The 22375-nt window shown below is 39.1% G+C and overlaps 1 protein-coding gene across 10 annotated transcripts in view; it reads left to right on the forward strand.

Annotated features, from left to right (window-relative positions):
- The window catches only part of RPS6KC1 (ribosomal protein S6 kinase C1), a 236120-nt gene that overhangs the window by 168856 nt on the left and 44889 nt on the right, over positions 1-22375 (forward strand). For 5 of the 10 annotated variants that reach the window (XR_006777787.2, XR_006777786.2, XR_006777785.2 and 2 more), the window contains one exon: positions 9888-10018. Coding sequence is in view for 5 of the 10 variants with exons in the window: in XM_045787882.2 (XP_045643838.1) it covers positions 9888-10022 (135 nt within the window). In the remaining 5 variants the exon portion in view is untranslated. Of the gene's footprint in view, positions 1-8258; positions 9237-9887; positions 10442-22375 lie in introns of those variants that run through there. The other 5 variants (XM_087858104.1, XM_045787884.2, XM_087858109.1 and 2 more) reach the window with 2 other exon arrangements.

The raw sequence follows: 22375 nt of genomic DNA on the forward strand, positions 1-22375 counted from the left end.
ATATTAAGAAGATAATTACCTCGTATTCTCTTGAAGAGTGATTTATGTTCCATTCCACAAATACATACACAAATATATGCAGGACATAGTGCTGTAAGCGATGAGGGTAAGACTCACAAATAACTATATCATGGATGGATTGGATCGAAACCGTCAGAGGCATAAAAACTCCTCTGGCAAGTCATGATAAGAAGGGGTTCGAGTTGATGCAGTGATAGGATTACGAACGTTTTTGTGTAGCAGATGATATTTTTGTGGAACCCTAGAGTTTTGGCATGACAAGATGGGATGTGGGGGGAATAGCTAGGTGGAATGAACAGCTTCAAAGAGGGAAGGAGTCCAAAAACCCAAATTAGGAAATCAAAAGTTTGGTTTATCTGGAGTGGGGGGATTAATACAGGAATGAGTAATAGTAGTACATGGGTGTGGAAAGGTAAGTTGGAATTCTCTTATGGGGTTCCATTATGATCAGTAGGGAAGAGTGATCATACTTAATTCAGTAAAAAAAGAAAAAAAGGATATTTGGAATTTTTGTGCAGAAGAATGAAAGAATCAGAGTTGTGCTTTAGGAAGATTAAATTTTCCCAGAGAATGTAAAACATAAAGAAACATAACCAGGTTGGAAATAATGAGATGAGAATACCCTTGCGCACTTTTTTCGAGCACTCAAAAGGACTAAGAGGTAATGCAAAGATGTAGAACACGTTTCATTCTAATGGGGAAAAAAAGGACAGCTACTCATTTGATTTCATCTTACTTGTTGTGGCATGACAAGATAAATTCCAAGTATTTTTTTGGTAAATAATTTGAGGAGGGCTAGCAAATGCTTTCTGTTTGTTTCCCTCCTTAAAGTCCTTATTATATAATACTAAGAATAGAATTACCTACGTAATTTATAAAGGTCTGCTGCTCCTGTCTTTATTAGGAATTATGTTATAAAGGAATCTTGGCTTAAGGTGTGTTAAATCCTCCGATAGAGATACATATATGTTATATAGTAAATCAGCATTCTGTCATTGGCCTGCCTAAGGAAACTACCACTCATGTTGAGGAAACATCATCAGGAAAGGGAAAAGGGGTCTCTTGGCATGATTAGCAATTTGTCATTTTGACTTTCCTCTTCCACTACCTCATGGGTCGTAGGGGTCATTTTTTAAAAAAATCACAAAATGATTTATATGGAAATAATTCTGCTTTGGGGAGATTTCCCCCTCTTTGGCCTTTCAGCTTCTTGCTTTCTTCCTAGATTTCATAATCCCCTGTACGCATGGTTCAGTCATCTCTGTCATGTGAGTGGTGCTAAAGTAGACATAGTTACATTTTAAATGCAATTAAAAGAAAGATGCTTACATTTTACAAATCCTCAGAGCATGTATATTTGTACTTCACAGTGTACATGTAGTTAATTATGACGCAATTATTTTGTTAGTTGAAAAATATGAGAAAAAGACCTTCAAAACAAATCTTTGTGTCTTCATTGCTCAGCCTTATTGCCTGAATATTCTTCAGGAGAAGGGAGGTTGGCAGTGACTATGTTGGTTTCGTCACTGGCTGACACATTTACTTATGCAATAGAATCTTCGTGTGGCCTCTCTTGAGGCCTGGTATAGTATTTAAAATGGCAGGACAAACAAGATAGTCATGGGTAAGACAATTATACTTTTGTCTATAGATTTATATTTACAGATTTGTAGTGAAGTCCATGAACTAATTAAATTGACTTCAGTAAAAGTCGAAATAGGAACCTTTATTGGAATTTCATCATGAAGTCATGTTTTGGAAAGAATAGGGGTGGAAAAGTCAATTGTAACAAAGAAGAAAGAACTTTTATATGTCCATATGTTTACTGAAATATCAAAAGTACGTTATAGTTATATTTAATTCTTACCGATGTTTGAAATTTTAAATTTATATTAAATGGTTTGATGTTTGATGCATTCCACATTTCAGTCGGTTAGACATGAGTTGTCAGATTTTGAAAATGGATTTGATACATTTGGGATACTCTTACAATGTTTGTTTTATAATAGCAGCTTTTCACTTAACACCTTTTAGCAATAGCTAATATTAAAATTCTTTGAGCAGTTAACTTTAATAAACAATAGTCATTTTGAATGCCAGATATAATAATTTCAAGTGAAAAGACTGAGTACAGTCTTTTGAAGTATATGCTTCACACCTCTTGTGTATTTGGTAATAGTAAAGTGGAGTAGTAGATTCTTGGCATTTGCAAAAAATTACATACTCATGAGGCAGTATAATGTTATGTTTAAGAGCATAACATTAGTCTGGAACCACAGTGCCTAAATTCACATCTTGTCTTTAGTACTTACTATTGTGTGATCTGAAATAAATTACTTAATTTCTCTGAGTCTCTGTTTTCTCATCTATAGGGAGAATAGAATAGTAGCTATTCATAGAGTTGTTGTGAATTAAATTAATTAAACTATGTTAAGCACTTAGAATAATGCTTGGCACACAGTGAGTGTCACATTAATGTTTTAATCATTATTGATAGGACAATGCTGAAGGTTCATAATATATAGTAGTTTGTATTTGATGAAGCGTGTGTTGAATTATAGGGCTACTAATGTAAGAGTGAGTCAGCTGCTGGTGATAGAGGTGAAAAGGTCTAAAAAAGTAGTGGACTGGCACATAATAGGAAATCAATTGATATTTTTCATATAAATAATTGAATTAATGAATCATGAATGAAAGAAAAATAGAAATAAAGGTAAAAAGAGAAGAAACAGAAGTTTCGGTTGAATACATAGAAACAGTAATGTGAAGAAATCATTTAAATATTTCAGTTTATAAAGAAAGATTCTCAAATTTGAATGGCTATAGCCATATGAGGAAGTTGACAAATTCTCTCTTGAGAAAGGAAGTTATAACATTGGACAGAATTGGCAAAAACAACCATCTCAGTGCTCTGGAAATTGATCAAAGGGATACAACAATCTGAAAAGTGTTTATACTTGAAAAACAGCCAAACTTTGGGAAGAAGAGTGGGACTCTGGCAGTTTTACTGGGGCTGCTCCCATTCTCTTTTCTCTGCTCGGTCAGGTGTGAAGTTTCTTCCAGATTGAAGCAGGTCACGAAGACCAACCCTGAGGTTGCATGCCTGTGTATAGGAGCAGTGAAGGAGTCCAGTTGAAAGTAAAAACCAGGGGAAGATTTGTAAGTGGCCTAAACTTTTAATGTGTTCTCCTGTGCATCGGCAGAGGACAAAAGCTTTCGGGGCCGAGGTTTAATGTAACCTCTTTTCAGTCACAGATTGATCACTAAGCTGTACACACACGGGGTGATCCCTAGGAAGTGAAGCTCAAAAATAAAAACAAGGAAAAAAGAATGAGCAGAGATGGCAACAGCTGTTTATTGCAAAGCGATGGGAGGAGCAGATTTACAGATCTAGCTGAAATAAGTTACCAAACAAAGAACAAACCAACCAACGGCAATGACGATAGTCTTCTTGGGGAAAAAAGTTGGGGTCTAGAGTTGCTAAAATATGTCATCCAAATGTCCCATTTTCAGCAAATATTGTATGATATACACAGAAACAAAAAAATGTGACTCATATGCAGGGAAAAAAGCAGTCAGTAGAAATTGACTCTGAATGTCCCCAGGTTGAATTAAACAGACCACAAAGTGGTTATATTAAATATGTTCAAAGAACTAAAGGAAACCATGTTTAAAGAATTAAAGGACAGTATGAAAACAATGAATCAGCAAATAGAAATTCTCAATAAGGAGATATAAATTATATTTTTAAAAAAAGAACCAAACAGAAATTCTCAAGTTGAAAAATACAATAATAACAATAAATATTGTTTCAATAATTGAAATTCATTAGGGGGAGAATTTATTAAAGCAGCTCAACAGCAAATTTGAGATAGATGAGGAAAGAATCAATGAATTGAAGATGGAATGATAGAAATGATCAAATCTGGGGGAAAGAAAAGACCAGAAAAAAGAAAAATGAACAGGGCTACACAAACCTGTAAGAAAATATCAAATGTACCAGGGAGTCCCAGAAGGAAAGGAAAGAGAGAAAAGGGGAGCAAAAGTATTTGAAAAAGCAATGGCTAAAAACACCCCAAATGTGATGAAAAACATTGATAGGCATCCAAGAAGCTCAACGGACTTTGATTAGGAAAATACACCTAGTCATATTGTTGAAAGACAAAAACAAAGAGGAAAATCTTGAAAGCAGCAAAAGAAAAATCACTCACTTTATACAAGGAAACCTTAATGTCTGATTTCTCACCAGAAATGATGGAAGACAATATACACTTTCAGCTATAAAATAAATAAGTTGTGGAGATGAAAAGTACCACATGGGGAATGTAGTCAGTAGTATTGTAATAACATTGTATGGGGACAAATGGTGATTACACTTACTGTGGTAAGCACTGAGTAAAGTACAAATTATTGCATCAGTATGTTGTACACCTGAAACTAATATAACATTGTATGTCAATTATACTTCAATAATAATGATAAATAATAATAATAATACCAGTGGAAGACAGACGACAGTGAAATGAAATATCCAAAGTGCCGAAAGGAAGTTAACTATCAACCAAGAATTCTATATCCAGCAAAATCATCCTTCAAAAATGAAGATGAAATAAAGAAATTCCTGAATAGAGACAGAGAATTCATTGCTAGACTTGCCTTACAAAAAGTAATACAGGAACTCCTTCAGGCTGAAAGGAAATGACGACACCATATAGTAACTTGAATCTGTAGGAGGAAATGAACAGCACTGGAATGGTAAAATATGAGTCAATGAAAAAGACAATGAGGGGCGCCTGGGTGGCTCAGTCGTTTAGCGTCTGCCTTCGGCTCAGGGGTGATCCCAGGGTCCTGGGATCGAGCCCCGCATCGGGCTCCCTGATCTGCTGGGAGCCTGCTTCTTCCTCCCCCACTCCCCCTGCTTGTGTTCCGTCTCTCACTGGCTGTCTCTCTCTCTGTCAAATAAATAAATAAAATCTTAAAAAAAAAGAAGAGAAAAAGACAATGAAAAAGACTATTTTTTTTCTCATTTTTCTTCGCAACTTCTTTTAAAAGACATAAGATTGTATGAAACTAATTATAACATGCTGTTGAGTTTTAACATACAAATGTAATATATTACATATAGGACAATAATAGACCAAAGGCAGAAGGAATAGAGCTATAATAGAGCAGAGTTTCTGCATTTCACTGGAATTAAGTTAGGCTTAATCTGAAGTAGATTGTGATAAATTTTATTTTTTTTTTAGAGAAGGGAGGGGGAGGGGCAAAGGGAGAGAGAGAGAGAATCCCAAGCAGGCTCCATGCTCATTGTGGAGCCCGACGTGGGCTCGATCCTATAACCCTGAGATCATGACTTGAGTTGAAATCAAGAGTCAGACGCTCAACTGACTGAGCTACCCAGGTGCCCTGCAGATTATGATAAAATAAGATGCATATTGTAATTCTTACAGCAACCACTAAAAAACTAGTAAAAGAAAATTAATAGAGGAACTGAAATAGTAAAGTATTGATACAAAAGAAGGCCATAAAAGTGGAACAAAAAAGACAGTAGACATAGAAAACAAGTGGCAAAATGGCAAATTTAAACCCACCACATCGATAATTACAAGTCAATATGGCTGTCTAAACATGTCAAACAAATGGCAGATATTATTAAACTGGATAAAAAAGTAAGATTCCGTTATCTTGTGTACAAGAGATACACCTTAAATTCAAAGACAAATAGGTTGAAAGGAAAAGAATGGGAAAAGATAAATCATGCAGACGGCACCATAAGAGAGCTAAAGTGGCTATATTAAATTCCTGACAAAATAGATGTGAAGACAAGAGACTTACCAGAAACTAAAATATTTCATAGTGATAAAGGGTCAGGTCATAGAGATATAACAATAAATGTATATTAATAACAGCCTCTATACATATGAAGCAAAATATGAATTGAAAGGAAAACAGATCTATTTTCTCGAAGATAGATCAGCTGCTGTACCACAAAACAAGCTTCAGTCTTAAAGTGGTGTTTAAAGTCATACAACATAGTCTGATCGTAACAATTTAATTAGAAATCGGAGAGAGATCTGGTGAGTCCACAAATATTTGGAAATTAAACCAACACACTTCTACATAACCTATGAGTCAAAGAAGAAGTCTCAAGAGAAGGTAGAAAGTATTTTTAATGGAATGAAAACACAGACTATATCAAAATTTATCAGATGCAGCTTAAATCAGTTATTGAGGGAAATTTATGGCTTATAAACACCTATATCAAAAAAGAAGAAAGGTCTCAAATGAAAATCTCACCTTGCACCTTAGAAAACTAGAAAATTACTAGAAAATTATTGTGTTATTAGAGCAAAGATAGGCATATATAGATCAATGGAATGGAATTGAATATCCAGAAATAAACCCTTACATTTATGTTCAGTTGATTTTCAATAAAGGTGCCGAGAGAATTTGATGGTGAAAAAATAGTCTTTTCAACAAATGGTGCTGGGAAGATCAAATAAGTCACATGCTAAAACCAAAATGATCTAAGACCCTTACTTCATACCATATCCAAAAATTAACTCAAAATAGCTCTTACACTTATATAGATGGGAGCTAAAACTAAAAATTGTAGAAGAAATCATAGAAGAAAATCTTCTTGATGGGTTAGGCAAAGAGTTACTAGATATGACACCAGAAACATCTATAAAAGAAAACAATTGATAATGTAGGCTTTATTGAAATTAAAACTTTTATACTTCAAAAGATATCGGTAAGAAAATGAAAAGACAAGCCACAGAATTGGAGAAAATATTTCAAGTCATGTAACTAATAGGGACTTGTATTCAGAATGTATAGAGAACTCTTATAGGGGCCCCTGGCTGGCTTGGTTGGTAGAGCATATGATTGTTGATCTCAGGGGTGTAGGTTCAAGCCCCACAATGGGTGTAGGGATTACTTAAAATCAAATCTTAAAAAAAAGAAACACTTATAACTCGATAAATAGACAATTCAGTATAAAAATGGGCAAAGATTCACCAAGGAAGCCATGTGAATGGCTTAGAAGGCCATGAAAAGATGCTCGTCATCATTATGCATTAGGGAATACAAATTAAAATCATAATAAGGTGCCATCAATAGCCACTAAAAGGGCTGTCATCAAAAGATAGACAGTATCAAGTACTGGTGAGGATGTAGAAAAACTGGAACTCTCATACATTGCCGGTGGGAATGTAAGATAGTGCACCTACTTCAGAGACGTTTGACAGTTTCTTAAAAAGCTAAACATAAATTTGCCACATGACCCAGCAGTTCACTCCTAGGAATGTCCTTGAGAGAAATGAAGATGTGTGTTTACACAAAGACAAATATGTGAATGTTAATAGCGATATTAGTCATTATAGCCTCAGCCTGGAAAGACTAAATGCCTATTAACTGGTGAGTAGATTAACAAAATATGTTCTATCCAAAAAATGGAATGCTATTCAGAAATAAAAGGTAACAGGCTGTTGATACCTATACAACAATGGATGAATCTGAAAAACATTTATGTTAAGTAAAAGAAGGCAAGTACAAAAGGCAACATATTTTATGAGTCCATTTACATGAAATATCCAGAAAGGTCCCATTTATAGAGACTAAAAGCAGATCAGTGTTTGCCTAGGGCTGGGGTTGGAAGTGAGGATTAACGCAAACAGCATGAGGAAACTTTTTAGGGTGATCAAAGTATTCTGGAACTGGATTGTATGATGGTTTCACAACTTTTTAAATTTACTAAGAATCACTGAATTGTACACTTACACCAGATGAATTTTATGCTATATAAATTATCCCTCAGTAAAGCTGTTAAAACAGAATTTGAGGATGCACGAATGTCTGAAGACACACGCTTTCAGCATGCCCATGAAAGGAGTAAGTGGATGTCTCAGATTGTGGTGCAATATCTAATCAATGTCATGACGTGCTTTGGAATAGGAAATTGATAAGTGTAACTGTCCTACTCTACTATGAGTTTGAGAGAACCAAAGTGAGTTACTCAAGGTCATGTTTCAAATCAGTTCAAAAGCCCTAAACTCAGATATCCCCCAACACCCCACAGCTACAGTGGTGTTAGATACCGCTCCCTTCCAAGGAAATCTCGTCGGTTGGCTATTAATCAAGTCCATTTGTCACTAGGGTTGAATCAAGCAGTTCTTTCCTTTCATATATTTTTCACCACTTGGATTCCTATTACTTACTAAATCCTTCCTTTTTAGCTCTTGCAGTTCAACCCTGTGGAGCGTCTTGGTGCTGGAGTTGCTGGTGTTGAAGATATCAAATCTCATCCATTTTTTACCCCTGTGGATTGGGCAGAACTGATGAGATGAGCATAGGGCAAGATTATCTGTGCACATTCCGACCTTCTCTATGACAGGCGTCTCTAGCATGGAGGTGGCCCTGCCCCATGCTCACCGATGGAGCACCGAGACATTGGGATAAAGACCTTTAGAGTAAATGAGGGAAGAAAAAGGCTGAAAGAGAATGATTTCTTTACCATTACTCTCTGGACAAGATATTGGCTACATCTGCAAGGGGCGTTTATGTGCAAACCTTAAACAAGGTGTGATCTTTATTTTATCTGCATTTAGTGTTGCAGATGAGTTGTAAACCCAACTGAAGGAGGAATGCCCTTCAAGAACTTCCTCTGAAAGCTCCAAGTGTACATTTAAGTGTTACTTGAAAGGAGGACCTTTTACATGGCAGCTAATAGAGCTTTCGGCTAAGCAAGATTGGTTTATATGATCATAATTAATATTTGCTGAATAATACACTAAAAGTGCTTCATGAATAGTGTCATCTATGGAGCTTAAGAAGTGAGAAAAACAGAATATATACATCATGTCTGATAGAAAACATGTACCACGATGCTATATAATTAATGTATGCTGAATGTGGTTCCATGTTGTTTCGTACTTTCAGAAGTCCACTGAGAAGAAAACACTCACGTTGCCAACTTCGTATACTTTGTTGATTGGTACTGCTTACGGAAGGGTTCGTGGAAACACTCACCGTCTCTTTTGCACTTCATCTTTCTGCTCCCTACACCTGTGGCCTAGTCTCTCATATTCTGTCCCCCTTCCTCCACTAGTACATATGCAACAAAAAGGGAAGGGAGTATTTATTTCCCCAAATTGTATCAACTTAATACGGACTAAGAAATCATGATTATAAAATAAACGTGATAAAAATTGAAATCTCTTCTTCATTTAATTGCTTAAGTTTTTTGTTTTGCTTTGTTTTAGAAAGGCCTCTCTTTCTTTCGTCTTAGAATTTTCGCAATTTCTGCTGCTGCTTATGCTTGACTTCATTTTAGATTTTTCATTTGGTATCATAAGAACCAAAGGGTCTCATCTAAATGGAATTGAATGGCAATCCTATTTTATTACTTAGTGGCGGGTTCTCCAGATCTGACTTCCTAATCTACTTGACATGATGTAGAAAGAATATGAGTATTTACACCTCTCCAAACATTTGTATTTATTATTTCTGTATGTTGCTAAGCTAGCTCCTGCATTTGTGCCTTGTTTATACCAATTTACAAATGTTTTTAAAGCGTAATGTCTGTTTTTAAAACTTTATCCAAAGAAGAAAGAATAAGTCACTTTTTCGGAGTTAGGAGCCATCAGAAATAATGGAAGTTTTCCATATATTTTAGTCCTTCTGTGTGGGAGCCCAAGAGCTCCATCTCCACAGCTTCCATGTGCCTCCAGCCAGGTCCTCCCATCAAAGTAAATGGAAGCAGAAAATCCTTTAGTGAAACAAAGGAAATGTGCAAGCATTTTTTTCTTTTTCTATTTTCCTACTTCCCCCTTTTCCTTCTGGTTCCCTTATAACCTGAACCTCAGATGAAGGACTGCAACAACACCAGGATGGAGAGCAGGTCACCAGGATCAAAGCGCAATCAAGATGACATCAGTCCCTGGAACTGGGTTTCAACTCACCAGCCCCCCTGGCCTCATAACAGGAACTCGTGCAGGTGAGACTAAAGAATGACTTCCTGTGTAGGACCAGTAGGAAATCTGCAAGTACTTAGAGCTAGCCATTGCAGAGCTTCCTTCCAGAAGTGCCCTATGACATGAAAGTAGGACTTCACAGCTAAGGTGAAGCTCCCAGCCCCGCCACGTGATTTTGGTTCCTTGGATTCAGGACAGTAATGTCGACAGATGGCTGCTGTGTCAGTGTGTTGACAGTTCCATTGCTTCAGTTCCCTCTTTCTGTGTGTTTGGTTGGACCTTAATGTAAATACATCATCCATAATCATGGTGGACGTGATTTATTATAGTAATAAATACGTAGGATATGGCTTTGGGGTGATGAACCCAAGTCTGTTTTTACTTGATGATGTATATTAAAATATTAGTATTTCTAATGCTTTGGGTGATCTTCCTTTTTTGTTGTTGTTTTTAATTTTTTTTTTTTTTTTGAGCATATGGCCTGTGGGTCGAAACATAACTTGCCACTTTGTATTTTTTATTTGATTTTTTTTGGTTGAAGTAAAACATATGTAACATAAAATTGACCATTTTAGCCACTTTGAAGTATACAGTTTAGTGGCATTAAGTACATTCCCATTTTTATCCAACCATCACCTTTTCATTATCCCAAACCAAAACCCTACACCCATTAAACGATAACTTCCCATTCCCCTTCCTCCCAGCCCCTAGTAGCCACTATTCTACTTTGTCTCTATGAATTTGACTCTTCTAGGTCTCTCATATAAGTGGAATCCTATAATATTTGTCCTTTTGTGTCTGGCTTATTTCACTTAGCATATGTTTTCAAGGTTCATCCATACTGTAGCATATATCAGAATTTCATTCCTTTTTAAAGGCTGAAAAATATTCCACTGTATGTAGAGACCACATTTTGTTTAGCCGTTCATCTGTCATTGGACATTTGGGTGTTTCCTACCTTTTGGCTGTTATGAACATGGATGTTCAAGTCCCTACTCTCATTTGATTTTATATTTTTATATGAAATTACCAATGTCCTTGACTATTATTTTACGGTCCTCTTTATAAGAGAGCTTTTCTACCAGGTGGTCAGTAACATGGTGGTATAATGCCACCTACCTTAAGAAAGGATATGAAAGTCGATCATTTCTATTTAACAGAAACAGAGTTAAGCTCCCTAAGAGTAAAAAAAAAAAAAAAAAAGCCATTATTTTAGCAATTTAACCATTACATGAGTTAAGACTTTTTGAGACATAGAACTTTTCTTTTTTTTTTTTTTTTTTAAGATTTTATTTATTTATTTGACAGAGAGAGAGACAGCCAGCGAGAGAGGGAACACAAACAGAGGGAGTGGGAGAGGAAGAAGCAGGCTTCCAGTGGAGCAGGGAGCTCAATGTGGGGCTCAATCCCAGGACCCTGGGATCACGCCCTGAGCCAAAGGCAGATGCTTAACGACTGAGCCACCCAGGCGCCCTGAGACATAGAACTTTCAACTTTTTATAACTGAACTCTTGATAACATAATTCAACCTGCCTTTTAAACATTTTAAAACAGCTATAATTTCTGTTGTATTTCGACCCTTAAATTTTTTCTAGCCTGTCTTCTTTCAGTCATTGTGAACCACAATCAAGTTTTGCTTTCATATAATCCATGTACTGAAGAGTATGAAACTTATAAATGATACTAATCTATGGCCAAAAACACTATGTTAGGACCCCATACATAATACGCCTTTGTTGAATTCAGTTGCCCATATTTATGAGTCCAAGCAGAAAGAAATCTGACTATAGTACTGAAAGGCTTTTTGCTTTGCAAGGGACCCCTTATAGCATCTTTATCGGGCTCACTTAGGGAGTGCTGCATAACAAAGGCCAAGGCATAAGCTGGATCATTTTTCTTCTTACGAGCAGTTGATTTCACCTCTGGTATAGTTAAAGCTGTGGATAATGAAGCCTGGTATTTCAAGCTCTTTCTTCGAGGATTGTGAAAATAACAAAGTTTTAGAGTGGTGTCCTGGTCCTAGCTCCGTGAGTAACTAGCATTTTACTTTAATCAAATAACAATATTCTAGACCTATTTCCTCACCTATAGAATGAAATAGTAGGTGAGTTCTAAGCTTCACAGTATATGATGGACTTTCTATGTTTCAGAGTGAACTGAAATTTGATAAACTAACATTATAGGAAGACAAGGTTAGTGAAAATCTTAAATTGGTACTTAACTGTTTTCTTATAATTTTTTTTCTAGTAATACCAGCTACTTGGGTTGCTGCCATGTACCCGCTCAGCAGCATAGCCCTTAGTGGTTACGTGGCTGTAAAAATTATAAATAGAATGAAATATTAAAAGGTTGTTTCTCAGTCAGCTCCACACTGGGATAGGAGAGTTGAAGGTCCAGAGAGAAGCACAGAGAGGTGAAAGGAGGTTAGGACACACCTACATTTGCTCACTCCTTAGACCTTTCTCAACAGCTGTGGTGGTATTTCTACCTCTCTTGCCCTCATCTATCATATGTTACGTGTTTATTTGACTCAGTTCTTTGGCAGGCCTAATCAGAGTACAAAATTGATACTTCCTGTTCCTATTTAATGCAGAACATTAACCTCTACCAATCTAGGTAATTTGGACTTTTGAGTAGTTGATGTCTCCTCAGCTCATTTTAAGGAATTCATATTAAGTCCTTATGCTGCAGGCTTTCTCAGTGGCAAAAGCTGTGAAGTCAGCTCTTTCTACACAAAGTTGTGAACATAATAGCAGCAGGGAAATGGGAAGCCAAATACTATGAGTTTTTGTGACTCGCCATCACTTCCTTTCTCAAGGACAGTAAACAGGAAGCTGGGGAACAAGCTTCCTCTTTGGGAAGATTTACGACAGTGGTGACGTAGAGTCAGATGGTATGGCTTTGGATTTTTTTGTCCCTATCACATGACTTCTTCCCTGGATCCAGGTATCTCCACCTCGGGGAGAAAGAGAGGCAGAGAAGATTTGTGGAGGTGTAAGGGAGAGAGTAATTTGAAGGAGGTGGTCTACGGAAATGGAGCAGGCACTCATCAGGTGTGCTGGCCCGGTTGTCTGGAGCAATAGAGAGCCTGCTTTGTGGAGCTAGATTTAAAGGGCAATTCTTTGTTCTTCGCCCAGGAAGAGGTAGGCAGAAACTAAAACTCCTCCTACTATTCCAGGAAAGGAGATCAAGAACTGCCTTTTTGGAAAAGGATTAAGTGAGGAGCTTATCAGAGTCTGTTCTCTCTCCATCTCCTTGCTGAAGACAGCTGGTATGGCTGGTAGGAAAGCAAGAGGCCATGAGTGTCTGCAAAGAGCTACTGTGATTTCTTTTGGGCAAGAAATACCTCCTACTGAATGTTGTGAGAAAGAGTGACACACGAACCAGCTTTCGGTCACACTTACAAGTTGTTGCTGTCCTGTTTTTGTGAACCTCAAAGAAATTTCATGTCAAAAAGGTAACCCTTCTAGTCATGTTGATCAGATTCCTCCTAAAGTTAATCCACAAGGCAGGAGTTTGACCAGCCCTACCAGAAAAGGCAAATGTCAAAGGGGATTTGACAAATGTAAAGAGATTCAAGTCTATTTCAGTGATGATGATTGCAGTGTGATGTTGCCTTTTTCACATGGGAGATATACATACAATTGACTCAAGAGGGACAGAAAACAAGAAGAAAAGGGGGTGTTAGTGTTGGCAAAACAAAAGAAAACTCATATATAACTATTCAGTCTCTTTAGATTGTCCTGGAGAGGAAATGCGTTAAATATTCGAAGAATCTGTCTTCAGCAAAAAGATTCTGAATGACTAAGAAAACTTTAAAACTGAGTTTCTCCTTTGACCATGCCCTCCTACTGTTTGCTCATTTCTTCCTTTTTCTCTCTTCATCTCCTCTTCATCCACCCTTCTTCCCTCTTCCGGACTCTCTGGTCACTGAACAAAAGACATGGTGCCTATCTTCAAGGACCTTGTAAAACCCAGGGGAAGGAAAGCATAAATAATAAGTAGGGCAGATTGTTGTAAGTGTTCTAGGGAACAAATAGAGTACGGTGAACACACAGAGGAGAGATCTGAGGAACTGCAGGGAAGCTTCTTGTATTGGAACAGTGGCCTGAAGTTTGAATAGTATTTTTAAACATGAAGATTTTTTTAAAAAAAGATTTTGTTTGGGGAGAAGGAAGAATTCCAGGGGAGCAAAAAACACAAAACAAAAACCAAAAAGACAAAACACACACCCCCGACACACACACACACACACACACACACACACACACACACACACACACAATTGTGTACAAAGAACATGGAGATGGGGAAATGTAAAGCTGTGCATATTGTTTGGACTGGTTTGTAGGTAAGTGAATCTGAACCAGATTAAATGCCATGCCGAAACATCTGGAATTCATTCTCTAGGTTGTAGGGAACTAGTGAGCGTTCTTAGCTGACATTACTGCAGCCTGCCATTGAAAAGATAATTTTAGGGTTAGAATGGAGAATAAATTGGAGAATGGTTAGAGGCAGAGAGCTCAGTTAGGAGTTACTGCAGAAATTCAGGCAAGAGCTGAAGTCCTGAATTAAGGTGGTAGAAAAACAAAGAAGGGGGTACATAATCGCCTTCTTGTCCATGTCTCTCGTGTATAGAGTAGAGCTTCCCTATCAAATAATTGCTTTCCTTTTTTCTTGAAGCCAGTTTATACCAGGAGATTATGGATTTGTTGTTTTTAAACTCACTCCCAAGGAATCACCAGAGAGACAAACCAGGGGAGCTCATACACTCTCCCCATTTGTTGATAATGATATTTACTATTCAGAGCTTAAAGCTCCCCAGGTCCCAACTCACTTTCTTTTCTCATTTTGTGGCGCTCCTTCCCGCCCTTGGCCTTTAAATGATTGGTTTGCTTTCTGCTTGGATAGTGTTCCACTCTTGCTCTTAGAGGGCTTTGCATCCTGCCAGGTGATTGCTGTCTGTCCCAGAACTCTGACACAGCTTAGCTCAGTGGTTCTCAAAAACTCGTCCCAATCTGGGTCAGGGGAATGGGGTGTTTTACTCTTCTTCCAACTTCTCTTTAAGTTTGAAATTTCCAAATAAAAAAGTTTCAGCAAAATGAAAGAAAAAGTGATCCTCAGACCGTGCACGTTAGCATCACCTGGAACTTGTTAGAAATGCAAATTCTCAGGCCCAACCCCAAATCTGCTTTATCAGAACTCTGGGGGCCTGCACAGCAATCTGTTTTATTAACAAGCTCTTCCAGGTGATTCTGATGCATGATTAAATTTGAGAACCACTGGCTTAGCTTAACAAACGCTTATTTCCTCTGCCTTGTATGATCATATGCAACCCTCCTTGTGATACATGTTTTCAGTTTGAAGACATTTCCCAACACTTAGAATATTTCCCAGGAGGCTGAGCCAGGGAGACCTTGCATCAATGGGAATCACCAGAAGTGAGGACAAGGAGGAAGGGAAATGGCAAGGGGGAATAGCCAGTTGCATAAGGCAAAAGAGGGGGTAAGAGGTGGAGCACATGGGGAATGATTTGAAATCCTCAAGGAGACTCAGCCAATTCTGTCTTGGTTTTCTAGATTCTTCTGAACCCACCCCTTATGGATAGCTCTGTTATCTCAGATCTCTTTTTGAAATAGAATAAACACCAAATTATAACTACAATTCTTTTCATTATTTGTTGTATACTGTTGGATTATTTGTTCTTTCTTAAAACAGAGCCACGGTGAAAATTTAGCATTTAGTCCCTGCATTGTCCAAAATCTGAATGTAAAAATGCTAGAACAAGTCTGGGAAAGACACCAGAATGTTCTCATCGGATTGTGAAGTGTGGCAGAACATTCTCAGTAAAGAGATAAAAAGAGTATTCTCTTTAGAACTGAGGGACTCAGCTGGGGTGCTTTCTCAGTAGACTCGGTTTTGCCTTTTGAAAATGGGCATCAGGCTTCACAGGGGTGAAGTGAAAGTTCCTAGATGTTCCCTGAAGGTTAAGTGTGTGTATGTGTGGGGACGAGGGGATGTGGGTGATCCACTGTCTTCTTACTCTTCACTTTAAATTAAGGCTCTGTTTATAAGGTACCAAGATTGTTAGATGAGATTATTGATAAAGTTTCTTTTGACCAAACAGATACTTGACCTCCCCCGAGCATCTGCAGAATGTTTAGATAATCGTGCATTTTCAGTAGGTGGGACCTCAGTGACAGCAGTCGCTGCCTCTGTCTCTGTGCTCTTGCCGTGCCCCCACTCAGCCTCCAGTTGCTTCAAGGACCACCCGTGGTGGGCAGAGGTTCCCACTAACACCCACCCTTCCCCCCCCACTCCCGCTGGTTATGTCGAGAGGCACACCGAGGTGGTTCTGGTTGGGGAGGACGGTATCTGGTGAACAGAGAGGCCACCTTGCCCCCGAGAGAGTCAGCTCTCCTGTTGGTAAAGGACCTCTGGGGCTCTTTCCCCGAATCTTCTGACTGCAGAGTGCGGGACTCTTTCCACCTTACAGTCTGTCTCTCATTCACTCACTCCTAAAGCCTGTCTTTCAAGTGTAAGGCCCCGGAGCAACTCTTGGCAAACATGATGTGGGGCAAGGAGATGCTGCACAGAATTTGGTATTTTGAGAAAGATGAACTGCCACCTGCTTCTTACTCTCTCACCTCTCACCTCAAACCCTAAACTTAACTCAGTTCAACCCTCCCCCTCCCGGGCCATACCTCCACCTCATAGGATGCCAGCAGGACCCGAAGCCTCACTCAGGCCAGTCTCACCTCAGCATCAAAAGCCTCGGTAGGGCACGGGGTGTCCTTTTGCCTGTCCCCTGCTCCTGAGATCAAAACACCCCGGTCATCTTCTCTTGATTGTAAGGATCTCCTCCAGACTGCCGGTCTGGATCTCGCCCTCACCATTTAGCTGGCCTTCCTGGCGCTGGCGAGTCTTGGCACCCAGAAAGCAGAAAGCGACAGCCATCCTGATGTTGTCACTCTCCGTCCCTCTGCTGCAGACTGGAGCGCCATCCAGTAGCTTCTCTCCACTGTGGGCTATCATGGTGTGTGGCAGAGGAGGGGTGAGCGATGCTGCCTGCTGCAGCTGTCTCCTTTTGAATCAACTACCCCGCTCCCCAGGTGCCAGAATAGCTCGCTGGGTTTAGAATGCTCCCCATCTCTACCTCTCCCGCCCATTGCAGCATCGGTAGCAGCTTTCCAACGAGCCTTTTGTTGCGGAAGCTCTAAATCCATGGTAGGGAAATTACCAAGAGACCCTTCCACCGTCTGCCCTCCCTCCCCTTGCTCTGTCTCTTTCTTTCCTTCCTTTGTCTCCTTCCATAGCTAGGGTCAGAATCCCTAGCCAGACTGAGAACATGGTTGCTATTCCAGGACCCAGATGCCAATATGTGGCAGCATCTGGCTTATTGGCAAGCGTCGCCGGCAGTTGTGCTGGCTGCGTCTAGGCCTGTCATGTGGCGGAGCTGCTAACGGGGGCCCTGTCACAAAATGGAGTTTCTTTGAGAATATGGGTTCAACCAAGGAGCCCACCAGAACACAGGGAGCTGCGCCGGGAGGACGCGAGTTATTGGACAGGGTGACTGCCTGCTGTAGCTTCGATGCTGGTCCTGGGCCTGTTCTGCAGAGATCCCTGTGTTCCGTGGCTGGAGCCTGCTGTTCGTGTAACCTCACCGTCTTCCTGGTCGTGTTTCAGGTGCCTTAAGGCATGGAGCTCCTTGAAAGGGAAACACAAATCACTCAAAATGTGGAGATAAAATCCTGCTCCTCAGAGGCGCCCACTTGGCACGGGGAGCGCGTGATAACAGCTTGCTTCAGAAAGGTGACATTTCTGCTGAAGGCTGGGTAATAAAAAATGCATTTTAAAAACTCAGCTCTTCGTGTCTTCTGACGGTTGACTTCTGAAGTGAAGGCCATTTCTTCGATGTGAAGGGTCATTTTTGAGGCGAGCCTCTCCGTCCCCCAAACAAGGGCCTATTAACTCTTGTGATCATTCAGGAGACTGAGGAACTTTCCAAGTTAATTATCACATAACAGGGCTGCTCGTACTTTTTTCAAGGTGCAACCAGTGAGTGCTCAGAACGTGTCTAGCACCGTCAGAGGCAGGGCGGGGGCAGGGACAGCTGCCGAACGCCTGGCTCCGGCCCCCAGGATGTGGCTCGTGGGTGAGCAGGTTGCATGCATATCCTTCCATTATTTTCTTTCTTCCCTACCACCTGTACAATTGGACAGCGCAAGTGAGATGCTCTGTGTTTTACAAATGGAGAAACTAAAATCCCAAGAGGATGATTTGCCCCAGTTGGCATGACAAGCTAGTAAGGGCTGTGGTCGGAAACTCAGGAGTTGTACTTTTGCTTCACCGAGTGCGTGTGTGTTGGACTCTTCCCTTACAGACTCCTAAGGGCAGGAACTGTGTCTTTAACTTTTTGCAACGTGCCCCCAATTAGCAACTTCCTGTCATGCCTGACCCTCTTTCTACACATCTCTCCCAGACACACACACAACACGCCACACAAATACATCTATATAAAAATACAGGGGCTCTTCACAAACCGAGGCCACGTTTTTCCTGTGACAGGCTGAAAGAAGGAACCAAGAGAAGGAACATGGCTTGAATTAAAAGATGGTAATGAACCTGGGAAGATGGTGGTGGTTAATGGCAGTAGCGTACTGCCTACATAATCCCACATAAAAATGTACAGAGATACGTAGCAAAATCAAAATTCATAGGCAACATTTACAACAAGACTAGGTGACAAGATACCACAAATCTCAAAATGCAAGCCTTTGGGGACAGAATAGCAATAACCAGAAGACTTGCGTGAGAGGGGCATTTGTGTGGGAGACAAAAAGAAGCCACACTACGGCTCTTGACTGAGTCTGAGAACAGGAGAACCCCAGATAGCCAACTGGTGTTCCCTAGGAAACTCAGTGGACCAATTTGAGAACAGCAGCTGAAGGTGAAGGCATTTTGCCTGCTCTAACACCTGGTAAGTGCAAAGAGCTCGTAATAAGAGGAATTAAAGGTGCTGGCCCTTTGAACTCTCAAAATTGACCCGCCAGAACTGCCTTGTAGTACAGGGCCCTACACGGAGGAGAAATTGTGGGAATGGAATCAAAATTGAGCAGTGTAGGGACAAGAGAAAGGTCCAGTTCAAAGGAAGGGAAGAGCAGCCAGGAAATTTCAAAGCAATGTGTCATTTTTTTTATTTTAACACTTCACAAAAACAACAGAAGAGGGAGCTCTGTGAAGTTAGAGCCTTCTGACAAATTCAACTTGTTTCAGTCTCATTGTTTAGAAAAACTAATTTCACATGAAAAATGCACAACAGGAAAGAATCAACATCAAGTCCCATGTAAAGTTATTATAAGGAAAAAAGAGAATTAGGAATAGAATAAAATTCTTACAATGAAAATACTCAGAAAGATGCGCTAACAAAACAGATAAAAATTAATTTACTATTTCAAATGAACTGAAGGACACTAAGAAAATCATATAAGACATGAAAAAACAACGTAAATCATAATTGGAAAACTCAGAAATGAGGTGATAACTTGGGAAGGAATTAGAAATAGAAGAAAAAATTAAAAAAAAAAAACTCGGGAAGGAATTAGAAATAAAAATTTCTATCTTAGAAATGAAAACTAAATTAGAAGGACCTCAAGAGTGAATGAACACAACAGACAATGCCTTAAGAGAAATGTAACATGAAAAGAAAAAAAAATTTTAAGACCTTTAAAACAGTTTCTGATTCACAGAGGAATTGAAAGGAAGTTACGGAACTTTCCTGTAGGCCCTTTGCCCCAGATATACACAGCTGCCGCCATTATCAACGTAGCCCCCCAGTGTGGTGTATTTGTTACAGTTGGTGAATCTACTTTGCCTCATCGTCATAATCACCCTAAGTCCATAGTTTGCTTTATGATTCACTCTTGGTGTTGTACATTCTCTCAGTTTGGACAAATGTGTAATGACCTGTTTCCATCATTATGTTATAAGCAGTATTTTCGTCGCTTAAAAAATCCTCTGTGCTTTGCCTGTTCATTACTCCCCACTCACTCCTCACCTCTTCCCCCTCCCCAATACCTGGCAACCACTGAATTTTCTGGTCTCCATAGTTTTTGCTTTTTCCAGAATTTCATGTAGTTGGAATTATATATTATGTGGCCTTTTCAGATTGGCACCTTTCACTTAGTAATATGCATTTAAGCTTCCTGCACGTCTTCAGGGCTTGGTAGCTCATTTCTTGTTAGTGCCGAATAATATTCCATTGTCTCGTTGTGCCATGGTTTTATCTACTCCCCTACCGAAGGCTATCCTGGTTACTTCCAAGTTTTGGCAACTACGAATAAAGCTATAAACATCTGTGTGCAGGTTTTTGTGTGGACATAAGTTTTCAACTCATTTGGGTACATACCAGGAAATACTGTTGCTGGATTGTATGGTAAGAATGTGTTTAGCCTGGTAAGAAGCTGTCAAGCTCTCTTCCCACGTAGCTGTACCATTCCGTATTCCCACCAGCAACGAACAGGAGTTCCTCCTGCTCCACATTCTCGCCAGTATTTGGTGTCGTTAGTGTTCTGGACTTTGGTCATTCTAATAGGTGTATAGTAGTATGTCATTGTTTTCATTTGCACTTTCCTCATGACATATGATGTTGAGCATCTTTTCATGTGATTATCTGCCATCTGTGTATCTTTTTTTTCTTGATATACTTGTTAAGTTCTTTGGCCTGTTTTTTAATTGGGTCGTTCATTTTCTTATTGTTGAGTTTTAAGAGTTCTTTGTGTATTTTCGTGAACTGTCCTCTATCAGATGTGTCTTTTGCAAATGTTATTTCCCATTCTGTGGAAGTCCTTGTCTTCTCATTCTCCTGACATTGTCTTTTGCAGAGCAGAAGTTTTAAATTTTAATGAAGTCTAGCTTATCAGTTACTTCTTTTAAGGATTGTGCTTTTGGTATTGTATATAAAAATCATTGCCATACCCAAGGTCATCTAGCTAGGGTTTTTTTCCCCTATGTTGTAGTCTCGGAGTTTTATAGTTTGTATTTTACATTTGGGTCTGTGATCCATTTTTAGTTAATTTTTGTAGACAATGTAAACTCTGTGTCTAGATTTTTCTTTTTCACCTTTATTTCTCCTTCCTTCCCTCCTTCCTTCCTTCCTCCCTTCCTTCCTCCTCCCTCCCTCTCTTCCTCCTCCCTCCCTCCCTCCCTTCCTCTTCCCTACCTCCCTACTTCTTTCCTTCCTTCCTTCCTTCCTTCCTTCCTTCCTTCCTTCCTTCCTTCCTTCCTTCCTCTCCTTTCCCTCCCTTCCCTTCCTTCCTCCCTCTCTCCCTCCCTCTTTCTTTTCTTTTCTTTTTTCTTTTCTTTTCTATTCTTTTTTCTTTTCTTTCTTTCTTTCTTTCTTTCTTTCTTTCTTTCTTTCTTTCTTTCTTTCTTTCTTTCTTTCTTTCTTTCTTTCTTTCTTTCTTTCTTTCTTTCTTTCTTTCTCTTTCGCAGGCAGATGTCCAGTTGTTCTGTCAATATTTGTTGAAAAGACTATCTTTTCTCCATTGTATCCCCCTGGCTCTTTTGTCAAAGATCGGCTGGCTGTATTTATGTGTTCTATTTCTGGGCTGTTTGTTCTGTTCCATTCATCTATTTGTCTATTCTTTGCCACTACCATACTGTCTTGGTTACTTTTGCCACTTCCATGATGTCTTTGTGACTTTATACTAAATCTTCAAGTTGGGTAGTGTCAGTGGTCTAACTTTGTTCCTCTTCAATATTCTGTTGGTTATCCTGGGTATTTTGCTTATCCCTATACACTTTAGAATCAGTTTGTTGATATCCACAAAATAAATGCTGAGATTTTGATTGGGATTGCACAGAATATATCGATCAAAATAGGGAGAATGAACATTTTGGCAATATTGAGCCTTCCTATCCATGAATATGGAATATCTTTCCATTTATTTGTAGTTCTCTTCACATAGAGCTTGTCCTATTATTGTTCAGTTTATACCTATGTATTTTGTTTTGGTGGGAATGCTTATATGTTTTGTGTTTTTAATTTTAAATTCCACTGTTCATGCTGGTATATGGAAAATTGTATACTGCAACCTTGTCCCAAGCGATTTTTGGCGATTTTTTCAGATTTTCCAAATAGATGACCATGTCATTTATGAACAGTTTTATTTCTTCCTGTCTAAACTGAACTTTTGTTTCTTTTTTCTTGTATTACTGAATCAGCTAGAATTTCCAGTATGATGTTGAAAGGAGTAGTGAGAAGGGGATATCCTTGCCTTGTATCTTATCTTAATGGGAAAGCTTCAAGTTTCTTGCCATTAAGTATAATGTTAGCTATAGGTTTTTTGTAAATGTTCTTTATTGGCTGAGGAATCTCC

This window comes from Ursus americanus, chromosome 2, assembly GCF_024610735.1.
Source record: "Ursus americanus isolate L20-20 chromosome 2, mUrsAme1.1.p, whole genome shotgun sequence".
Lineage (NCBI taxonomy): Eukaryota > Metazoa > Chordata > Mammalia > Carnivora > Ursidae > Ursus > Ursus americanus.